This window comes from Peromyscus californicus, unplaced genomic scaffold, assembly GCF_007827085.1.
Source record: "Peromyscus californicus insignis strain IS unplaced genomic scaffold, ASM782708v3 Scaffold_13__1_contigs__length_99412109, whole genome shotgun sequence".
Lineage (NCBI taxonomy): Eukaryota > Metazoa > Chordata > Mammalia > Rodentia > Cricetidae > Peromyscus > Peromyscus californicus.
The window spans coordinates 23296262-23315508 of NW_026294424.1; the positions used below are offsets into that span (position 1 = coordinate 23296262).

The window sequence follows — 19247 nt, forward strand, 5'->3', positions numbered from 1 at the left end:
TCACCATCCATGGTTGTTTTTAATATCTTCTTACTGTTGGAAACTTACAAACTATCTCTTTAATCTTCCCATCTAATAAGTTGGCAGAGAGTGCCACTACCAATCGCACATACACAGAAGTTCCAGTCCTGTGTTTCTGAATAGGTGTTTAAGGACAATTCTGAATTACACCTGTGTCTTAGATAACAAAGAATTAGAAAGTAAGGTCTAAGTTGCTGGTTTCTAAAAGTATTTTAAGTTAATAGTTCAGCTATAAAGAAATGCTAAATACTCTTTATTTGATATTATACATAGATCACAGTAAGTGCCTTTCAATAGTGAAAGGCAGCATCCTTTGACAGGGAATTCTAATTAAAATGACATCATCAAGTCAAGAATAGACAGTTGCTTCCTGGCTTTCCATTGCCTGTAACAGGCCAGTGAATACAAACTGAAACACAGGTGAATCTTCTTGTTTCTGAGAGAGTGACAGAATTTTCCCAGTGTTTAAACATATCCATATTCCCAGTTATATAAATTTAAATATAAAACCATTCAACAGGTTTGAGGTGACACCCCATCTTTGTGGAAAGTATAACTTTAATAAGTCCAATCCGATCTGGAGAAAGGGAGAGCTGTGATAGTGACTGGAATTGTTATTTTTAAAAAAGATCATATCCACTTTACTATAAGTCATTTTTACTTAAATCAGGACCGTCCCAACAAAAACATTGTTAGCCATTCATGATCTGAATTTTGATGTATGAATTAAATTATGGTACACATTAAAAGCCATGAGACATTTGTTTTGTAATAAATAAGGCAGTGGAATTACTCATTAGTAGCCTTTTTAAGATAAGCTATTAGGTCTGCCCTTTCTCCCCTCTTCTTAATTCCAGCGAAGATCATTTTTGTTCCAGGGATGTACTTTTTGGGATTCTCCAAATACTCCATCAGGGTGTCCTCTCCCCAGGTGATGCCTTTGTTCTTGTTGGCATCTGTGTACGAGAATCCAGCCGCCTGACCAGTCTTCCTCCCAAACAGACCATGGAGATTTGGTCCAGTCTTATGCTTGCCTCCCTTTTCCACAGTGTGGCACTGGGCACACTTCTGAACAAAAATCTTCTTGCCTTTCTCAACATCACCCATTTTTATTTCGCTCCTGGGTGATCAACACCACGATCGCTACGACCCGAAGACGGACGGACGTCCCGCTCACTCCCTTCTGGGGTTTTAAGTACTATATATATTAAATTTCTAATAACTACTCCTTAATTTGAAATTAACATATTACTCCATACATTGAAAATGGATCAAATTCTTTTTGTTGTTGTTGTTGGAATGGAAGATGAGCAGACTAAGATGTTTGGTAAATTAATAGTTATTGTGAACATCTAATTGAGGAGTCTTCTTGTATTTTCTTTCCCTTGAGTACTAACCACATTTTTAAGAGCAGAATATTTCACTTCTAATCACTTTTTAAAATGTTGAGTCAAACCTGTGTTTGGATTATAGCTTTGCCATTTTTCTAGGAGAATTTACCCTCTGAACCTCATTTTCCTCATATATAAAGTAGAGATAAAAGTCATACTGTGTGGGTTGTTAAAAAGACTAAAGGCTGCTTTGTGTTGCACACTTAGCCAAGCACTGAACATAAGCTTTTCCATCTTTTTTTTTTTGGACATGTTATATGCATGGATGTTTTGCCTTCACATATGTCCGTGCACCATGTGCATGCTTGATGCTTACCAAGGTAAGAAGAAGACAACAGATCTCCTGGGTCTAGAGTTACAGGTGGTTGTGAGCCACCACATGAGTGCTGGGAATCAGATCCAAATCCTCTGGAAGAAGAGCAGCCAGTGCTCTTAACCACTGAGCCATCTCTCAATAGCCATGGAGTTCATTTTTATTCTCACATTTCACTTAGATAAAGATTGCAGAGACTCCAGCCAGGGAAGCAGGGAAGCTAACTGCGATCTTCACCTCTCCTCAGCTCCTCCAAAACCAACCTCCCAGGCTTATCCCAAGCTCTGTAGCAGGTCACCTGCTGTGGCCACTTCACTCTTTGCCCCCATTTCCAGAAAATAAGCAGAGCTCCTGGTGGAGCACCCTGCTTTCCTCCTTCCTGTGGACCCCCACTTAGCCCTCCTCCAGCCCGTCCCTATCCCTAAGTGTCAGCTCCCAATTCATAGAAACACCTTTTCCCTGGAACCCCCGGTAGCCACATCTATCAGAATCCGAGAAGAATTTCTACCAAGCAACACACAGTCACCACACACACCTAAGAACCAGAGACAGCAACAAAAACCAAGGAATAAGACCACATGTCAGTACCTAGAATTAACAGTCTTTCCAAACCCAAATGTCTGGACTCCAGTGTAAAAACACAGTAACAGCCAGGACAATGCGTTGCCACTAGATCCAGCAACTCTATGACAGCAGGCTCTAAGTATAGCAACATCGCTGAAACCCAAGAAAAGTACCTTAAAATAGCCTTTATGAATATCATAGACGTTCTTAAAGAGGAAATTAATCCCTTAAATCTATGAAAACATAAACAGTGGAAGGAAATTAATAAAACAGTTCAAGACCTGAAAGTGGAAATAGAATCAATATAGAAAGCCAAACTAACAAATCTGGAAATGAAAAATTTAGGAACTCAAACAGGAATCTCAGAGGCAAACCTCACCCACAGTATACAAGAGATACATGAGGGAATCTCAGGCATTGAAAACATGATAGAAGAAATGGATACCTCAGTCAAAGGAAGTGTTAAATTTGAAATGATAGCACTAAACATCCAGGAAATTTGAGATACTATGAAAAGATCAAATCTAAGAAGAATCCAAATAGAAGAAGAAACCCACGTCAAAGGCACAGAAAATATTTTCAACAAAATCGTAGAGAAAATTTCCCTAACCTAAAGGAGGAAATGCCTATCAAGGTACAAGAAGCATAAAGAACACCAAATAAACTGGACCATTGGCACATAATACTAACTGTACAAAACAATATTAAAAGCTGCAAAGGAAAAAGACCAAGTAAAATATAAAGGCAAACCTATTAGAATAGCACCTGACTTCTCAAATGGAGACTCTAAAAGCCAGAAGTATGTGGACAGATGTGATGCAGACTCTTTAAGAGACCACAGATACCAGCCCACACTGCTATACCCAGCAAAACTTTCAGTCATCATAGATGGAGAAAATAAGCATTTCATGATAGAACCAAATTTAAGCAATATCTACCTACAAATCCAGCCCTATGGAAGGTGCTAGAAGATCTCCAACCTAAAGAGATTACACCCAAGAAAACAAGGAATAATAATCCCAAACCAGCAAATACAAGGGGAGAGACACCACCACAACAACAAACAGAAATCTGAATAAACACTGCTCATTGATAACCCTCAACATCAGTGGTCCCAATTTCCCAGTAAAAAGACACAGACTAACAGTATGGATGTGAAATCAGTATCCATCTTCTGCTGCATCCAAAAAACACACCTTTACATCACCTTAGGATAAAAGGATGAAAAAAGATATTCCAAGCCAATGAACCTAAGAAGCAAGCTGGTGTGGCCATTTTAATATCTAACAAAATAGACTTCAAGCCAAAACTAATCAGAAGAAATAGGGAAGGACACTACATACTCATCAAAGGAAAAAAATCGAAGAAGATATTGTAATTTTAACATTTATGCACCAAACGCAAGGGCATCCAAGTTCATAAAAGAAGCTCTACTACAGCTTAAATCACATACTGACCCTCACACACTGCTAGTGGGAGACTTGGATAACTCACTCTTGCCAATAGACAGTCATCCAGACAAAAACTAAACAAATACTGGAGCTTACTGATGCCATAAACCAAATGGACTTAACATATTTACAGAACAGTTCATCCAAACACAAAGTATAGAACTTCTCAGCACCTCATGGAGCTTTCTCAAATTGACCACATACTTGGACACAAAGCAAGTCTCAACAGATAGGATGCAGGGTGTTAATTCAATTTTCTTCTCTCTGACCACTGTCATTCTAGAGGCAGTGGGACCTGGGAGAATGGAGCCAATGAGTGAGGCAGACTACAGTCTCCTGCAATAACCAACTTTATTCAGAGCCTCGGATAATTTATACTCCAAGAGTTAAGAAAGGTCACACAAGCTGGTCACATGCCTTTAATCCCAGCACTCAGAAGGCAGAAGCAGGTAGATCTCTTGAGTTCAAGGTCAGTCTGGTCTATAGAGCAAGTTTCAGGACAGCCAGGTCTACTCAGAGAAAGCTTGTCTCAAAAAAAAAAAAACAAAAAACAAAAAAGTGGAAAAAGAGTAATATATTCAAAAAAGAAAAGGAAGAAAACGTTTACAAGAGTAAAGTTCTAATGAGTTGCACAAGGATAAGCTGCACATGGCAAAAATGTGTTTCCGTAGAGGCATTTAAAGGATATTTAAACATTTAATTGAATAACAGCAGCAAGCAATAATGAGTAATCTGAAGTGTTCACTCCTATCCACTACACCTGGGAGGAGAGTGAAAACACATTCCAAGAACAAATTCCTTGTTTTTTAAAAAACTGAGGTCACAAAACTTGTTTTCTTGGAGTCTTTTCAACCATTCCTGGACTGTTCTGACAGACCACCATGAATTTTAATCTGCATATCAACAGCAACAGAAACTTTACAAACTCATGGAAACTGAACGAAATGGGTCAAGACAAATTAAGAAGGTAAAGACTTTCTAGAATTGAATGAAAATGAATGCACAATATACCCAAGCTTATGGGAGTGATTCTAAGAGGCAAGTTCACAGCACTAAATGCCTTCATAAAAAAAAAAAAAATTGGAGAGATCTCGTACTGGTAACTTAACAGTACACCTGAAAGTTCTAGAACAAAAAGAAGAATTCACACCCAAAAGGAGTAGACAGCAAGAAATAGTCAAACTCACAGCTGAAATCAGTAAAACAGAAACAAACAAAAAAAGAATAAATGAAACAAAGAGTTGGTTCTTTGAGGAAAAAAAAAGATTGACAAACCCTTATCCAAATTAACTAAAAGGTGGAGAGAGAAGATCTGAATTTTTAAAATTAGAATAAAAAAGGGCACATCACAACAGACACCAAGGAAATTCAAAGACTATTAAGGACATACTTTAAAAACCTGTACTCCACAAAACTGAAATATAAATTTTATAAAGGACAATTTTTTTATATGTTTCAATCACCAAAGTTAAGTCAAGATGAGATAAGCAATTTAAACAGACCTATAACCATTAGTAAAGTAGAAACAGTAATTAAAAGTTTTCCAACCAAAGTCCAGGGCCAGATGGTTTTAGCACCAGATTCTACCATACTTTCAGAGAAGAGTTAGTGCCAATATTCCTCAAATTATTCCACAAAATAGAACCAGAAGGAACATTGTCCAACTCGTTTTATGAGGCTACAGTTACCCTGATACCCAAACCACATAAAGACCCAACAAAGAAAAAGAATTACAGACCAATTTCCCTTATGAACATAGGGATTCTCAATAAAAAATATGCAAGCCAAATCCAAGACTACATCAAAAAGATCACCCACCATGATCAAGTAGGCTTCATCCCAGAGATGCAGGGATGGTTCAACATATGTAAATACATGTAACAATCAATACATGTAACCCATCATATAAACAAATTGAATGATAAAACCACATAATCATCTCATTAGATGCAGAAAAGGCCTTTGACAAAATCCAACACTCCATGATAAAAGCCTTAGAAAGATTAGGGATACAAGGGACATACCTGAACATAATAAAGGCAGTTTACATTAAACCTCAACTTAAATGGAGAGAAACTCAAAACAAATCCACTAAAATCAGGAGCAAGACAAGGCTGTTCACTCTCACCATAACTATTCAATATAGTACTTGAAGTCTTAGCTAGACCAATAAGACAACTAAAAGAGATCAAGGGGATACAAACTGGAAAGGAAGACGCCAAACTATATCTGCAGATGATATGATAGTGACCCTAAAAATTCCACCAGGGAACTCCTACAGCTGATAAACACTTTCAGCAAAGTAACTGGATACCAAAGTGACTCACAAAAGTTAGTGGCCCTCCTATATACAAATGACAAACAGCCTGAGAAAGAAATCAGGGAAAGAACACCTTTCACAATTGCCTCAGATAATATAAAATGTCGGGATAATTCTAATCAAGCAAGTGAAAGACTTGTGTGATAAAAAAAAATTAAGACATTGTAAAAGAAATTGAAGGTGTCAGAAGATGGAAAGATCTCCAATGCTCATGGATTAGTAGGATTAATAGTAAAAATGGCCATTCTATCAAAAGCAACCTACAGAGTCAATGCAATCTTCAAAATCACAACACACTTCACAGTTCTCAAAAGGACAAATTTCAGCTTCATAATGAAAACACAAAAAACCCAGAATAGCTAAAACCATCTAATAGATTTTCTCCGCCCCCACCTCCACACCTTCCCCCCATAATAAGTTTCTCCACCAATGCAGTAGGACAGATCAAGCCAAATTGAAGTATAACAACAGGTATATTTGAACAACACAATTCCTGGGCAGGTCCTCGGGTTCCAGAGACAAGGGCCAGAGGAATTGTGCCCCCAAATGAAAGTAGGGAGATTTTATGTTTTGTAGGTGAGGGGTGATGACATGTCTGCCACAAGCTGGGTTTGTGCCCAAGTATGGTCAAAAGCTGAGCCCTTAAGCTGGCAGCTTCAGGGGAGGGAGCTGCAGTAGCCACCAGGAATTTGGAACTGGGCTTTTTGGTACCTTCCCTTTGTTCAGAAACTCTGAGCTGGTGGGGTTTGGAAAGATAGACAGAAATGGGGCTTCCTAGACCATGCAGGGGCTAGCTGGAAGTTCCAATGGAACACCATCCTGAATAATAAGAGAATTCTGGAGGTATCACCATTCTAGATTTTAAGTTGTACTACTTGAGCTATAGTAATAAAAACAGCATGGTATTGACAAAAGGCAGACACATTGATCAATGGAATCAAATTGAAGACCCAGACATAAATCCACATACCTATAGACACCTGATTTTTGACAAGCCAGAAATACACACTGGAAAAAAGACAGCATCTTCAAGAAAAGGTGCAGGCCAAACTGGATGGCTACTTGTAGAAGAATGCAAATAAATATTTATCATCCTGCACAAAACTCAACTCCAAATGGACCAAAGACTACAACATAAAACCAGATACACTGAATCTGAAGAAGAGAAAGTGGGGAATAGCCTGGAACTCATTGGCACAGGAGAAGACTTTCTGAACAGAACACCATTAGCACAGGCCCTAAGATCAACAATTGATAATGGAACCTCATGAAACTGAAAAGCTTCTGTAAGGCAAAGGACATCCTCTTTCAGATAAAGTGGCAGCATACAAAATGGGAATTGATTTTTACCAACTCCACCTCCGATATAGGGCTAATATCCAAAGTATATAAAGAACTCAAAAAAACTAGATACCAAGAAAACAATCCAATTAAAAATGGGGTACAGAGAGTAACAATTTTTTTGTTTTGTTTTGTTTTTGTTTTTTGATACAGGGTTTCTCTGTGTTGTTTTGGTGCCTGTCCTGGAACTCGCTCTGTTGAGTTCCAGGCTGGCCTTGAACTCACAGAGATCCACCTGGCTCTGCCTCCCGAGTGCTGGGATTAAAGGTGCGCACCACCGCAGCCCAGTGAAACAAAATTCTTAAAGAGAGGAAATTCAAATGGCTGAGAAACACTTAAAAGAAGTGTTCAACATCCTTAGCCACCAAGGATATGCAAATCAAAACTACTTTGAGATTTCATTTTACACCATCAAAGTGACTAAGACCAATAAAACAAGTAACAGCTCATGCTGTTGAGGCTGTGGAGCAAGAGGAACACTCATCCATTGCTTGTGGAAGTGTAAACTTGTACGGCCACTTGGGAACCAGTGAGGTGGTTTCTCAAGAACATGGGATTCCAGGCTGTGGTGGCATATGCCTTTAATCCCAGCACTCAATGTAAGCCCCTTGAGGCTAACCCCCAGCACACACACACACACACACACACACACACACACACACACACACACACACACACACACACCCTACTTCTCTAACAACCATAATCACAGTTTCCAACCCCTTGAGCTGGGAAAGTGGTCAGGCCCTGCCACAAAATCTCTACAATCCCAGACCGCCCTGGACAGCTCTACCACTCCTCCTCAAGAAACCTTATATGAAGCCTGAATTCTAGTCAGTTCTTTGCTGCTTCCCACCAGAGCAGAGGTAGCCACCCTCTAGTGTCTCTCCCAATAAGTCTCTTTTGTGAGGTTTGTTGTGCAGTGTGACTTTGTGGTATTCCTTGGCTCCCAACAGCAAGGATACCTTTCCCTTCAGAGCTGTAACACTTGTGCTGGAGAAACCTTTCCCCTCAAAGCAGAGCTGTAACACCTCCACTGCGGAAGCCTTTCCCCTCAGAGCTGCAACACCTTCCCTGGGGAAGCCTTTCCCCTCAGAGCTGCAACACCTTCCCTGGGGAAGCCTTTCCCCTCAGAGCTGCAACACCTTCCCTGGGGAAGCCTTTCCCCTCAGAGCTGCAACACCTTCCCTGGGGAAGCCTTTCCCCTCAGAGCTGCAACACCTTCACTGGGGAAGCCTTTCCCCTCAGAGCTGTAACACGTCCACTGGGGAAGCCTTTCCCCTCAGAGCTGCAACACCTTCCCTGGGGAAGCCTTTCCCCTCAGAGCTGTAACACGTGCACTGGGGAAGCCTTTCTCCTCAGAGCTGTAACACGTGCACTGGGGAAGCCTTCCCCTCAGAGCTGCAACACCTTCCCTGGGGAAGCCTTTCCCCTCAGAGCTGCAACACCTTCCCTGGGGAAGCCTTTCTCCTCAGAGCTGCAACACCTTCCCTGGGGAAGCCTTTCCCCTCAGAGCTGCAACACCTTCCCTGGGGAAGCCTTTCTCCTCAGAGCTGCAACACCTTCCCTGGGGAAGCCTTTCCCCTCAGAGCTGCAACACCTTCCCTGGGGAAGCCTTTCTCCTCAGAGCTGTAACACGTCCACTGGGGAAGCCTTTCCCCTCAGAGCTGTAACACCTTCCCTGGGGAAGCCTTTCTCCTCAGAGCTGCAACACTTACACTCAGGAGGCAGAGGCCAGCCTGGTCTACAGAGCAGATCTGACAGCATATCCTTAAAATTAGGCTGTTGGGGTAGTGTTGACTCTTGCAAAATTTTTCAGTGAAATTGCAGCATTTTAGTTTGGCTCTACAGCTGTTCAAACAGTCTACCTTTTCTAGCCACTTCATAATTCTAGTCAATGGGATATCAAGACTTCTGAATCATGCCCTTAAGTACACAGACACACCAAAAGAAAAAAGAAAAAAAAAAGGAAAGTGGTCAGAACTTCTGTCAGGGAAGTACAAATCAAGACCACAATGATACATGATCTCACATATGGTAGAAATAGCTTTTACCAAAAACTCCCTGGGAGGGTAACAAGTGTTGGCAAGGATTTTGTGAAGTCCTATACACTATTGGTAGGCATGTAAATTAGTATAGACATGGAAAACGTACAAAGGTCCTTAAAAATTAGAAGCAAACTGTGGGATCCGGCAATCTTACCACTAGGTCAATAAAGAAGCATTAAATCAATATGTCAAATAGATGTTTGGCTGCATGTGGTAGCACACACCTGTAGTTTTGGCATTTGGGAAACAGAGACAGGATTATCTCAAGTTTGAGGCCAGCTTGATTTACATATCAGATTTCAGTCCAGCTAGAGCTACATGGCAAGACCTTGTCTCAGAAAGGTGGGCCAGTCAGAAAGTCCAGCCGGTAAAGGCACATGGCACCAATCCTAACAATCTAGTTCAACCCTCAAGTCCCACAGAGTTTGTTCTTGCCATAAATGTGTAAATATTACACAAATAAGTGTATAGAAGCAATATCTATGCTTACTAGCTTGGTGTAGCCATTCTACAGTGCATCTTTAAGATTTTTTTGTGGGTGTTTGTTTGTTTTGAGACAGGGTTTCTCTGTGTATCCCTGGCTGTCCTGGAGCTTGCTCTGTAGACCAGGCTGGGCTCGAACTCACAGAGATCCATCTGCCTCTGCCTCCCGAGTACTGGGATTAAAGGCGTGCGCCACCACCTCCTGGTTTAAAGTGTGTGTGCATATGTGTGTGAGAGCACATAGCTCTTAAGTGGGGTCGATTCCTTCCAACTTTACTTGGGTTACAATGATAAAATTCAGGCCACTAGACTTGACAAGCACCTTTACCTGATCAGCCATCTAGCCAACCCTGGATCTGTATTTAAGATAATCTGTTGTATATCATAAGGTATGCAATTTTTGACAAGTGAAATAGAATTTTTCAAAAATACTTGTTCTCACCCTGTGTTCCATTCCATATAGGATGAGGAAGGGAGAGGAAGATCCTTAACCATATCAGAAACAAAGATAAAAAGGATGGCAAAATTACCCTACCAGCCCAAGACTACCCATAAAATTTGAAATTTTCATTGTATTACAGATGACAGGACAAAACCCTTTCTTGGTTTGGTTTGATTTTTCTGTTTTTACTGCTTTTAGGGGGGGTAGGATTGTAGTGATAATTCTAATTGGTCTTCATAATAAAAACCCAGAGTCAGATATCGGGGTAAATGCTGAAAGATCAGAGAAGTAAAGGAGCCAGCCACTAGAGAAGCTTCTTACCTCTACTGAATCCTCAGACCGAAGGGAGCTGAGCTCCTGTCTCCACCCCTACTTTATCACTTCCTCTCTCTGCCCATCCATATCACTTCCTGTCTCTCTGTACAGACTTCCAGACATCTATGGTTAACTAATGGCTAGCTCCACCCTTTGATCTTCAGGCAAGCTTTGTTAGAACACAAACAAAATATCACCACGTTTCCCCCTTTTTGTTTAAAATTTAAAAAAGGTTATAACTAATATAAGAAAACTATATACAATAAGTACAATAACTATATACAATATATACAGGCAATAAATACATCAACAATGTCCAGTCCATTAACAATTGTCAAGTTCAGAGAAAATATTCCATTATCTATCCTATCTTGGTGACTGCAAAGGATTGTACCTAACTCACCTTCTATCCCAATTTGCATCACCAACACAAAACTATCTTTTTATGTCTCTTAACCCTATACATTTTATACCTCTTTAGTGAATTTCTTTTCTGAATCTGGTAATAAGGAAAACTATAACTATAAAGTCTTCAACTCCATCAGAGATCCAAGAAAGAAATAATATTACCTGAGTAAGAAGGAAGTGCAAGCAATCGACTTCCAAAAAATGTGAGAAATAACAGAAACAGCTGGCTGCCTGGACAGTCACCCAAGTTTCCTCTGTAACATTAGGACATCCATCTTCTGCCTACAGGTCTAGCATGTCTGACAGACTTTTCTGTGAAGCAGGATATTTGAAGGACTGTCCCCTTGTCTTGGCAAAGTTTGGCAGTTGCTTTCTTTTGTGTCCTGTTTGTTAGCATTTAGGTATCTATATTGCCCTGCCCATAGCGTCCTGACAGGATACATCCTCAGCTGCAGCCACTAACAGCACCCTGTGCATTTGCTACATTCCCTTATAAAAGGTAGGCCCTGGCTGGCTCTCATCTCTCTCTCTTTCTCTTCTTTTGCTCTCGCCCACAGGGATCAGTCTTTGTCCCTTTCTCTGCCCCTTCTCTCCCCTCCCCTCAATAAAGCCCCCATGTGGGCTCTGTTGTATGATGTGACTCCTTCCCACTATTTTTAAAATACAACACTGCTTGTCTAATTTGGACAGCATACTGTCAGCAGTTGAGGCAAGAGCACTTTCTTGCCCAGTGTCTAACTTTTGCCACAAAGAAAGTAAACTCCATGTGGAGTTTCTTCAATGTCCATCATCTTCTCTGAAGTAAGATTGTTGCTGCCAGGAGCAGACATGTCCCATTGACATTTAAAAAAAAAAAAACAAAACCCCTATGTTATTAAATCATCTTTTTTGTTTTATTTATTTTCTTTTTTTATTATTAAGAAATTTTCTATTCATTTTACATACCAACCACAGATTCCCTCTCCTCCCTCCTCCCAACTCCCAGCCTTCCCCCCCAACCCAACCCCCCATTCCCACCTCCTCCAGGGCAAGACCTACCATGGGGAGTCAGCAGAGCCTGGTACATTCAGCTGAGGCAGGTCCAAGCTCCTCCCCCTGCACCAAAGCTGTGTAAGGTGTCCCACCATAGGCACTGGGCTCCAAAAAGCCAGCTCATGCACCAGCGATGGATCCTGATCCCACTGCCAAGGGGCCTTTAAACAGTTCAAGCTAGACAACTGTCTCGCCTATGCAGAGGGGCCTAGTCCAGTCCCATGAGGGCTCCACAGCTAAAACAAAATGACAGCCTACAGAATGGGAAAAGATCTTCACCAACCCCACATCTGACAGAGGGCTCATCTCCAGAATATACAAAGAATTCGAGAAACTAGACATCAAAACACTGAACAATCCAATTAAAAAATTAAATCATCTTAAATGCCATATTCTGCAGATCTCTGAAGTGTTTGAAGACCACCTGTTTATCTAAAATACATCTGTTTGACCTTGAAAACATACCTAGCATGACTACAGGCTTAATTATAATAGGTGACTTAATGTGGGGATTTATCAAGGCAACTCCACATAGTTAAAAAGGAGGTTTATTTTGGGATAACTTGTGCCAATAAAGAGATTGGCTACAGGATCCGGGAGAGGTGAGGTGCAGTCCAGCAGGGTTCTCTGGAGAACTCTGACTTAGTTTGTCTTCCAGCATCCAGGATCACCAGGAACCAAGAGAGCCGGCACATCTGGATCTCAGGTTTCAAGGGCTCCCATCTTGGCCCTGCCCCAGGGGTGCATCATAGGTAGATGTGGCAGTTACCAGAAGCCTCAGTAGGCTTACTCAGTAGGGGTAGTACTTCCAGGTCAATGCTGGAATAGCTAGCTACTACAGTGACTAACTACTAACCTGCATTTCTTTATTATCCTAAATAGTTTGTAATAATAACTTTCAAGGACTAGCAATTTGCATTACATTGCTAAATGAGATGTATAAGTACAATAATTTGAACAAGATTAGAAATGTATGTACAGTATGTTCTAACAAAAATAATCACAACTTTGTATCAATATACAGAGATCCATATCATTGTAAAATATTTAAAACAAGTAGTTGCTTTTTAAAAGTAGAATTCAATAATCTACCCTTTTATCCTGTATCTATATCCCCTTTTTTTCTTTTCAGGGTAGATTAAGTAATCTACCCTTTTATCCTACTATATCTATATCCCCCTGAATCTAATCTCCTTAGTTCAGCTTTTTTTCTGACCATTACTAATAACAACGTGTAAACAACCCCCCTAAACAATGACAAATACCCATAACTCATTGAATGACAAAAACCACCCACCCCACCTCTTGAGATTGTGGGTGTCATGTTCTTAAGTTTATTTCCTGTTGTATGGGGATGATGACATCTTTAGGGGATCCTGAAAGAAAAATTTGGGTTAGTTGTCAAGTCCTGGGAGAGGCAGCTGTATCATTTGTTGTTCAGTCTCTGCATAACAGGAAAGTGCAGGGCTTGTCTCAAGTCCTGGCTAGAGTAGTCTGTGAGGCTGGATCATCTCAGCTAGCTACCTTGAAATTGTCCTGAGCAGTTTGTAGTCCAAAGCTGATCTTTGGGTGGTGTTTGTCAGCTTACTGGTGTTATCATAGTCAATGTAAAATCATCGTTGTGGGGCCCCATCATCCTTTTGGGAGACTTCAAAAGTCATTGTTAGGCATGGTCATGGTTCATTACAGAAAACTCAAACATTTTAAATGTCATATGCAAAAGATCTAAAAGAGGTTGAAGAATCAATATTTGTTATGTACAAAATTGTACATAAACTTAATCCAGAGTACAAAAACTTAATTCCAAGCCAGGCGTAGTGGCGCACGCCTTTAATCTCAGCACTCGGAAGGCAGAGGCAAGTGGATCTCTGTAAGTTCGAGGCCAGCCTGGTCTACAAAGCAAGTTCCAGGAAAGGTGCAAAGCTACATAGAGAAACCCTGTCTTGAAAAACAAAAACAAAAACAAACAAACAAACAAAAAAACCCACTTAATTCCTAGCTACCTGATAGAGACTCAAACCTGAAATCATGTACAGGAAGCTAGATGAAGCCTTTCACTAGAATTAGTTAGTACTCTACATGACCATTAATATCATGACAAAAAAGTTTAAATATATATATTAATCTTATAAATTTTGAGATAATATTCATGCCTTATGGAAAAGTTTTAAAGAGTCAAAATAAAACCAAAGGATTATGAGATTAGTGGTATTAAAATAGTCCATAAATTTGGTTTTTCTTCTCTCCCATATCAGGTGGCTCTTCTGACATAAGACAGAGATATTGGATTTTACTTTAACAAGCATGCTTGGGTTTAGAGAAGGAGAGAGCCATGCTCCAACTCCAAAGCCAGTTTTAATTTTTAATTGGACTGGGACTACAAAAAGACCGTTTGTATTATATGTCTATAGAGAACAGCAGAAACAAACAAACATTTAAGAAGATTTATGAAATTTTATCCTGTTGGAAATATGATATACCAATAGACCAATTTACTCTTTTTCTTGGGAAATTTTTTTCTGGATGATTTGTCCTTTTTCTTCACATGTCTCATTTGTCTAGTGGTTTTCAGATTCTGACTCATAGGAATAAATTCAGCAGTTTCAATGTGTAAAACAACTCTTTCTGCATACTGAGAGTCAGTAACTATGTTAAGAGGTTCTGTAAAATCCATTAATACCATCAGAATAGCATATAATTCTGACTTTTGGACAGAATCATAAGGGCTTTGAGTCAATTTACTTAAATTTTCTGAGTTGTAACCTGCGTTTTCTGATTTGTTTACATCAGTATAAAATTTTGGGGCCCCAGAAATTGGTGTTCCCTGTACAATATGAGGGAGAATCCAATTAGTTCTTTTTATAAATTGAATTTTCTTGCTTTTGGGATATTTGTTGCTAATCTCTCCCAAAAAATTACTACAAGTCTTTGCCAAGGGTCACTTTCTGCCCATAATTTGTTCATGTCATCCTCAGTTAAAGGTACTACAATTTCTGCTGGGTCTATTCCTGCTAAATGATGAAGTCTCAATTTTCCTTTTAGAATCAACTCAGCTCCCTTTTCCACATAAGTTTTTAATTTTTTTACTCTGTTTATGTGGTTAAAAAGATCCATTCTAAGATAATATCTTCCCTCTGCATTAATATTCCTTTAGGAGAATGCATAGAGGACAAAATAACCAGAATGCAATCAAGCACTGGATCCAAATGATCCACATGTGCATCCTATAATTTCTTTTCCACCAAAGTCAATTCTCTCTCAGCTTCAGCTGATAATTATCATGTTCTATTTAAATCCATGTCACCATTTAAGGTTTTGAACAAATTACTCAGTTCATCATTTTTTTACCCCAGTAGTGGGCCATAGATTGGAAATGTTTACTAGCAATCTTTGAAAGTCATTAGTCTGTAGTCAATCTCTCTTAATTTGTACCTTTTGGGGTCTAATTTTTGTAGACCTATTTTATATCCTAAATAATTAATAGAATCTCTTCTTTGTATTTTTTCAGGAGCAATTTGTAATCCCCAACAAGGCAAAAATTTTCTTCTTCAAACAGTCTTTCTAAAGTATTTACATTTGTATCAGCTAGTAAGATGTCCTCCATGTAATGGTAAACTATAGATCGAGGAAATTGTTTATGTATCACTTCCAATGGCTGTTATACAAAATATTAGCACAGGGTTGGGCTATTTAACATTCCCTATGGGAGAACCTTCCATTGATATATCTTAACAGGCTGAGAATTATTATAAATAGGCACCATGAAGGCAAATTTCTCTCTGTCCTTTTCTTGTAAGGGTATTGAGTAGAAACAGTCTTTTAAATCAATAATTATAAGAGGCAATTCTTTAGGTAACAGAGAAGACAAAGGAATTCCAGACTGTATAGAGCCCATTGGCTGAGTCACCTTATTAACAGCTCTTAGATCTGTTACCATTCTCCATTTTCCAGATTTCTTTTTAAAACCAAATACAGGAGAATTCCAATGGCTGGCTGATTCTTCAATATGCTGAGCATTTAGCTGATCCTGTACCGGATGTTCTAAGGTCTGCAGTTTCTCTGATTTTAAAGGCCATTGCTCAACCCATACAGGTTTGTCCATCAACCATTTTAAAGGTAGGGCTGTTGGTGCCTTTGAAAGATCAGCAGTTGTTGTGCCCTGTTCTTGTACAATCTGAATGATCAATGACTGTTCTTTATAATACCTTCTAATATTTTTCCCAGAAACATATGTTAATTTATGGTTTGTTTCTGAGATTGGAGGAATGTTGATCTGGGTATTCCATTGCTGTAACAAATCAGGTCCTCATAAATTCATTGCTATGTTAGCTATATATGGCTTTAATTTTCCTCTCTGTCCTTCTGGACCTATACATTTGACTCATCTCACACTCTGTTTTACCTGTGATAATTTTCCAATCCCTAAAAACTGAACATTTACCTCCTGAAAAGGCTAATTTGGATGTCAAGATTCTAGTGCAATTATTGTTACATCTGCACCTGTGTCTACAAGACCTTCAATGATGATGTTATTTATTCGTATTTTTAATTTTGGTCTTTGTTCATTTATAGACAATTGCCAAAATATTTGCTTTATGGTTTCTCCTGAATTTTTTGGTCTCTCTTCTATAGCTGTTCTATCATCCAGGGCAGTATGGTTTCTTACAATAGGCACTAGGTTCTTTAATTGCTCTGGGAAGGAGTTTCCTCCACAATGACAGGAAATGACTGAATCGGATTTGACATGAGGGCATTCAAGAGGCCCCTCAAGGCATTTCTCAAAGGCAAAGAGATACCTTGTTTGTCCCTTGTTGATCTACATTCATTAATCCAATAGCCTGCCTTTGCTACATCTTCTGCATAATCCAGAAGGGAGGGGAAGTCTATTGGGATTATTCTTAGAAAAAACATTGTTTCTATGAACACCCTGTTTACAATACCTTTTTGGGTGATCTTGTTTACTGCAATTGAAACACCTGAATCACCTCTCCTATCCAAGCACCATCATGGTTATGAGATTCAATATTGATTGTATCTCAGATGCATTCCTCCAATGGTGCTGATCTTGCCTTCAATGGCCTAATTACCCTTTTGCATTGTGTATTAGCATTTCCAAAAGTCAGAGATTCAATCATTATTTGTCTAGCATCTGAATTTGGTATCATTCTATTTAGTGCTGAAGTCAATCTTTGTAAGAAATCAGTGATGGTTTCTTTTGTGCCCTGTGTAACTTCAGTAAATGACACAGTTTTCTTTCCTACTTCTTCAATTCTGTTCCAAGCATTCAAGGCTGCTGCATGGCATAAAGCCGGGGTGTGGTCATCATATAGAGATTGTCTTTCTGCTTTAGCATAATCTCCCTCTCCAAGAAGTTGGTCTTGGGAGATTTCCATGCCTCTAGCTCTACTTCATTGTTCAATGGTCTTAGCCTCATCTTTTCACCAGGTTCTTCACTGTAATTGAGGACCAGGCTCCAAGACTGCTGTAAACAAGTGTCTCTAGTCTTGAGGGATAATCCTATTACATATTGACCACGAGTTTAACATATACTTCACAAAAGGTGAATGTATGCCATATGAGTCTATCACTTCCTTGAATCTCCTCAAATCTAACATTTGCACAGGAGTCCATTCAGCTCTTACACAGCCCTGAGGATATCTATCATTAGGCACTTCCTGTAAGGTTACTGGATAGATTAAGGTTGGCTGTTTGAAACCTTAGGTTGTTCCTCTCTAACCTTATAATGCAATGCTGAGATTGGTTTTCCTTTAAATTCCTCTGTCTGGGTCTGAATATCTCTATGATCTGTTTTAACAAGTTTTTCTAAAACTTTTATCTTGGCACTCATATTAACCAACTTTTTAATGATAACACAAAAATGACAAAACCAATAATATTTATAATTGACATTACATAAATCCCATCTATGGTGGTATTTTACTTGTACTGAAATGTGATTTTAATTGTATGTTAATAAATAAAGTTGCCCAGGGGTCAGAGCTATTAGAGCCATAGCAAGAGCGTGGCGGTGGTGGTGCACGCCTTTAATCCCAGCACTTGGTAGACAGAGCCAGGTAGATCTCTGTGTGTTCAAGGATACAGCCAGCATTGGAGACACACGCCTTTAATCTCAATACCAACCATGGAAGACCTGGAAGTCTCTACAGACAGGCAGTGACGAGGGCAGTCATGTGTTTGGGTTTACAACCAATGAGAAGGCAGAACAGAAAGGCTATAAAGACAAACACACAGGAAGTAGCTCCCTTTCAGAGAGCTCTCTTGGCTGAAGAGGATCCCTGAAGCAGGAAGGGTAAGGCTTTTAGCTCTGACCTCTTGGCTTTCTTCTCTGAATCGGCTCTGTGTTTCTTATTTAATAAGATGGTTGGTTACATCTACACCCATCTAAATTAGTTATCCTCTCATTTAATTGCTCCATTTTCAAACCATCCAGCATATTATCATACAGAGACCTAACTCCCTCCATTGTAATAATGTTTCCCAATTTTTATTGTGGGGAAAAAACCTCTCTCTTTTAACTAATTCCACCCTTTAAGACTTCCCAATTGTCTCACCAAATCTGCCAATGATGATGACAAAGACGTGAAGCTGACTGCTTCTGCAGAGAAGAGTAGAAGCCCTAGTGGATTTTCAAGGCAGCTACCTAGTGTGGCAGCAGCCTGAGGAGGGGGTCCAGGGAAAGCCCACAACCCACTGGGAGAGCGAACCCACTGTCTGAAAAATGCACATAGGAGATCGTGGGAGGAGGGGGGGAGAAACACATGTGGTGGGAGCTGCCTAAAGGCAGAGCTGGCCGGTGGTGAGGGGCTAACTCTGGCAGCATATTGAATCCATACTCGTGCGGCGGCGGGGGGGGGGGGGGGGGGGGGTGTTTGCAGAGAGGCTGCAACAAAAACTTGGCAGGTTGGGTAGTGACTCTCTGGGCATGCAGCTCTGGCCTGTGCCAATGGCTGAATTTGTGCCCCAAAGTTGGACAGCAGATGTAGCTCAGTTTTCTAATTGGTCCTAATAATAAAAACACTGAGTCAGATATCAGGGTAAATGCTGAAAGATCAGAGAAGTAAAGGAGCAGCCACTAGAGAGACTTCTTACCTCCACCT

At 39.9% G+C, this 19247-nt stretch overlaps 1 protein-coding gene across 1 annotated transcript; it reads right to left on the reverse strand.

Moving 5' to 3' along the window:
* LOC128108286 (cytochrome c, somatic-like) lies at nt 1-1205 on the reverse strand. The gene has a single exon (XM_052734678.1). The coding sequence runs from the start codon at nt 1126-1128 to the stop codon at nt 811-813; it is 318 nt and encodes a 105-aa protein (XP_052590638.1). The 5' UTR covers nt 1129-1205; the 3' UTR covers nt 1-810.
* Between the last annotated feature and the right edge of the window lie 18042 nt (nt 1206-19247).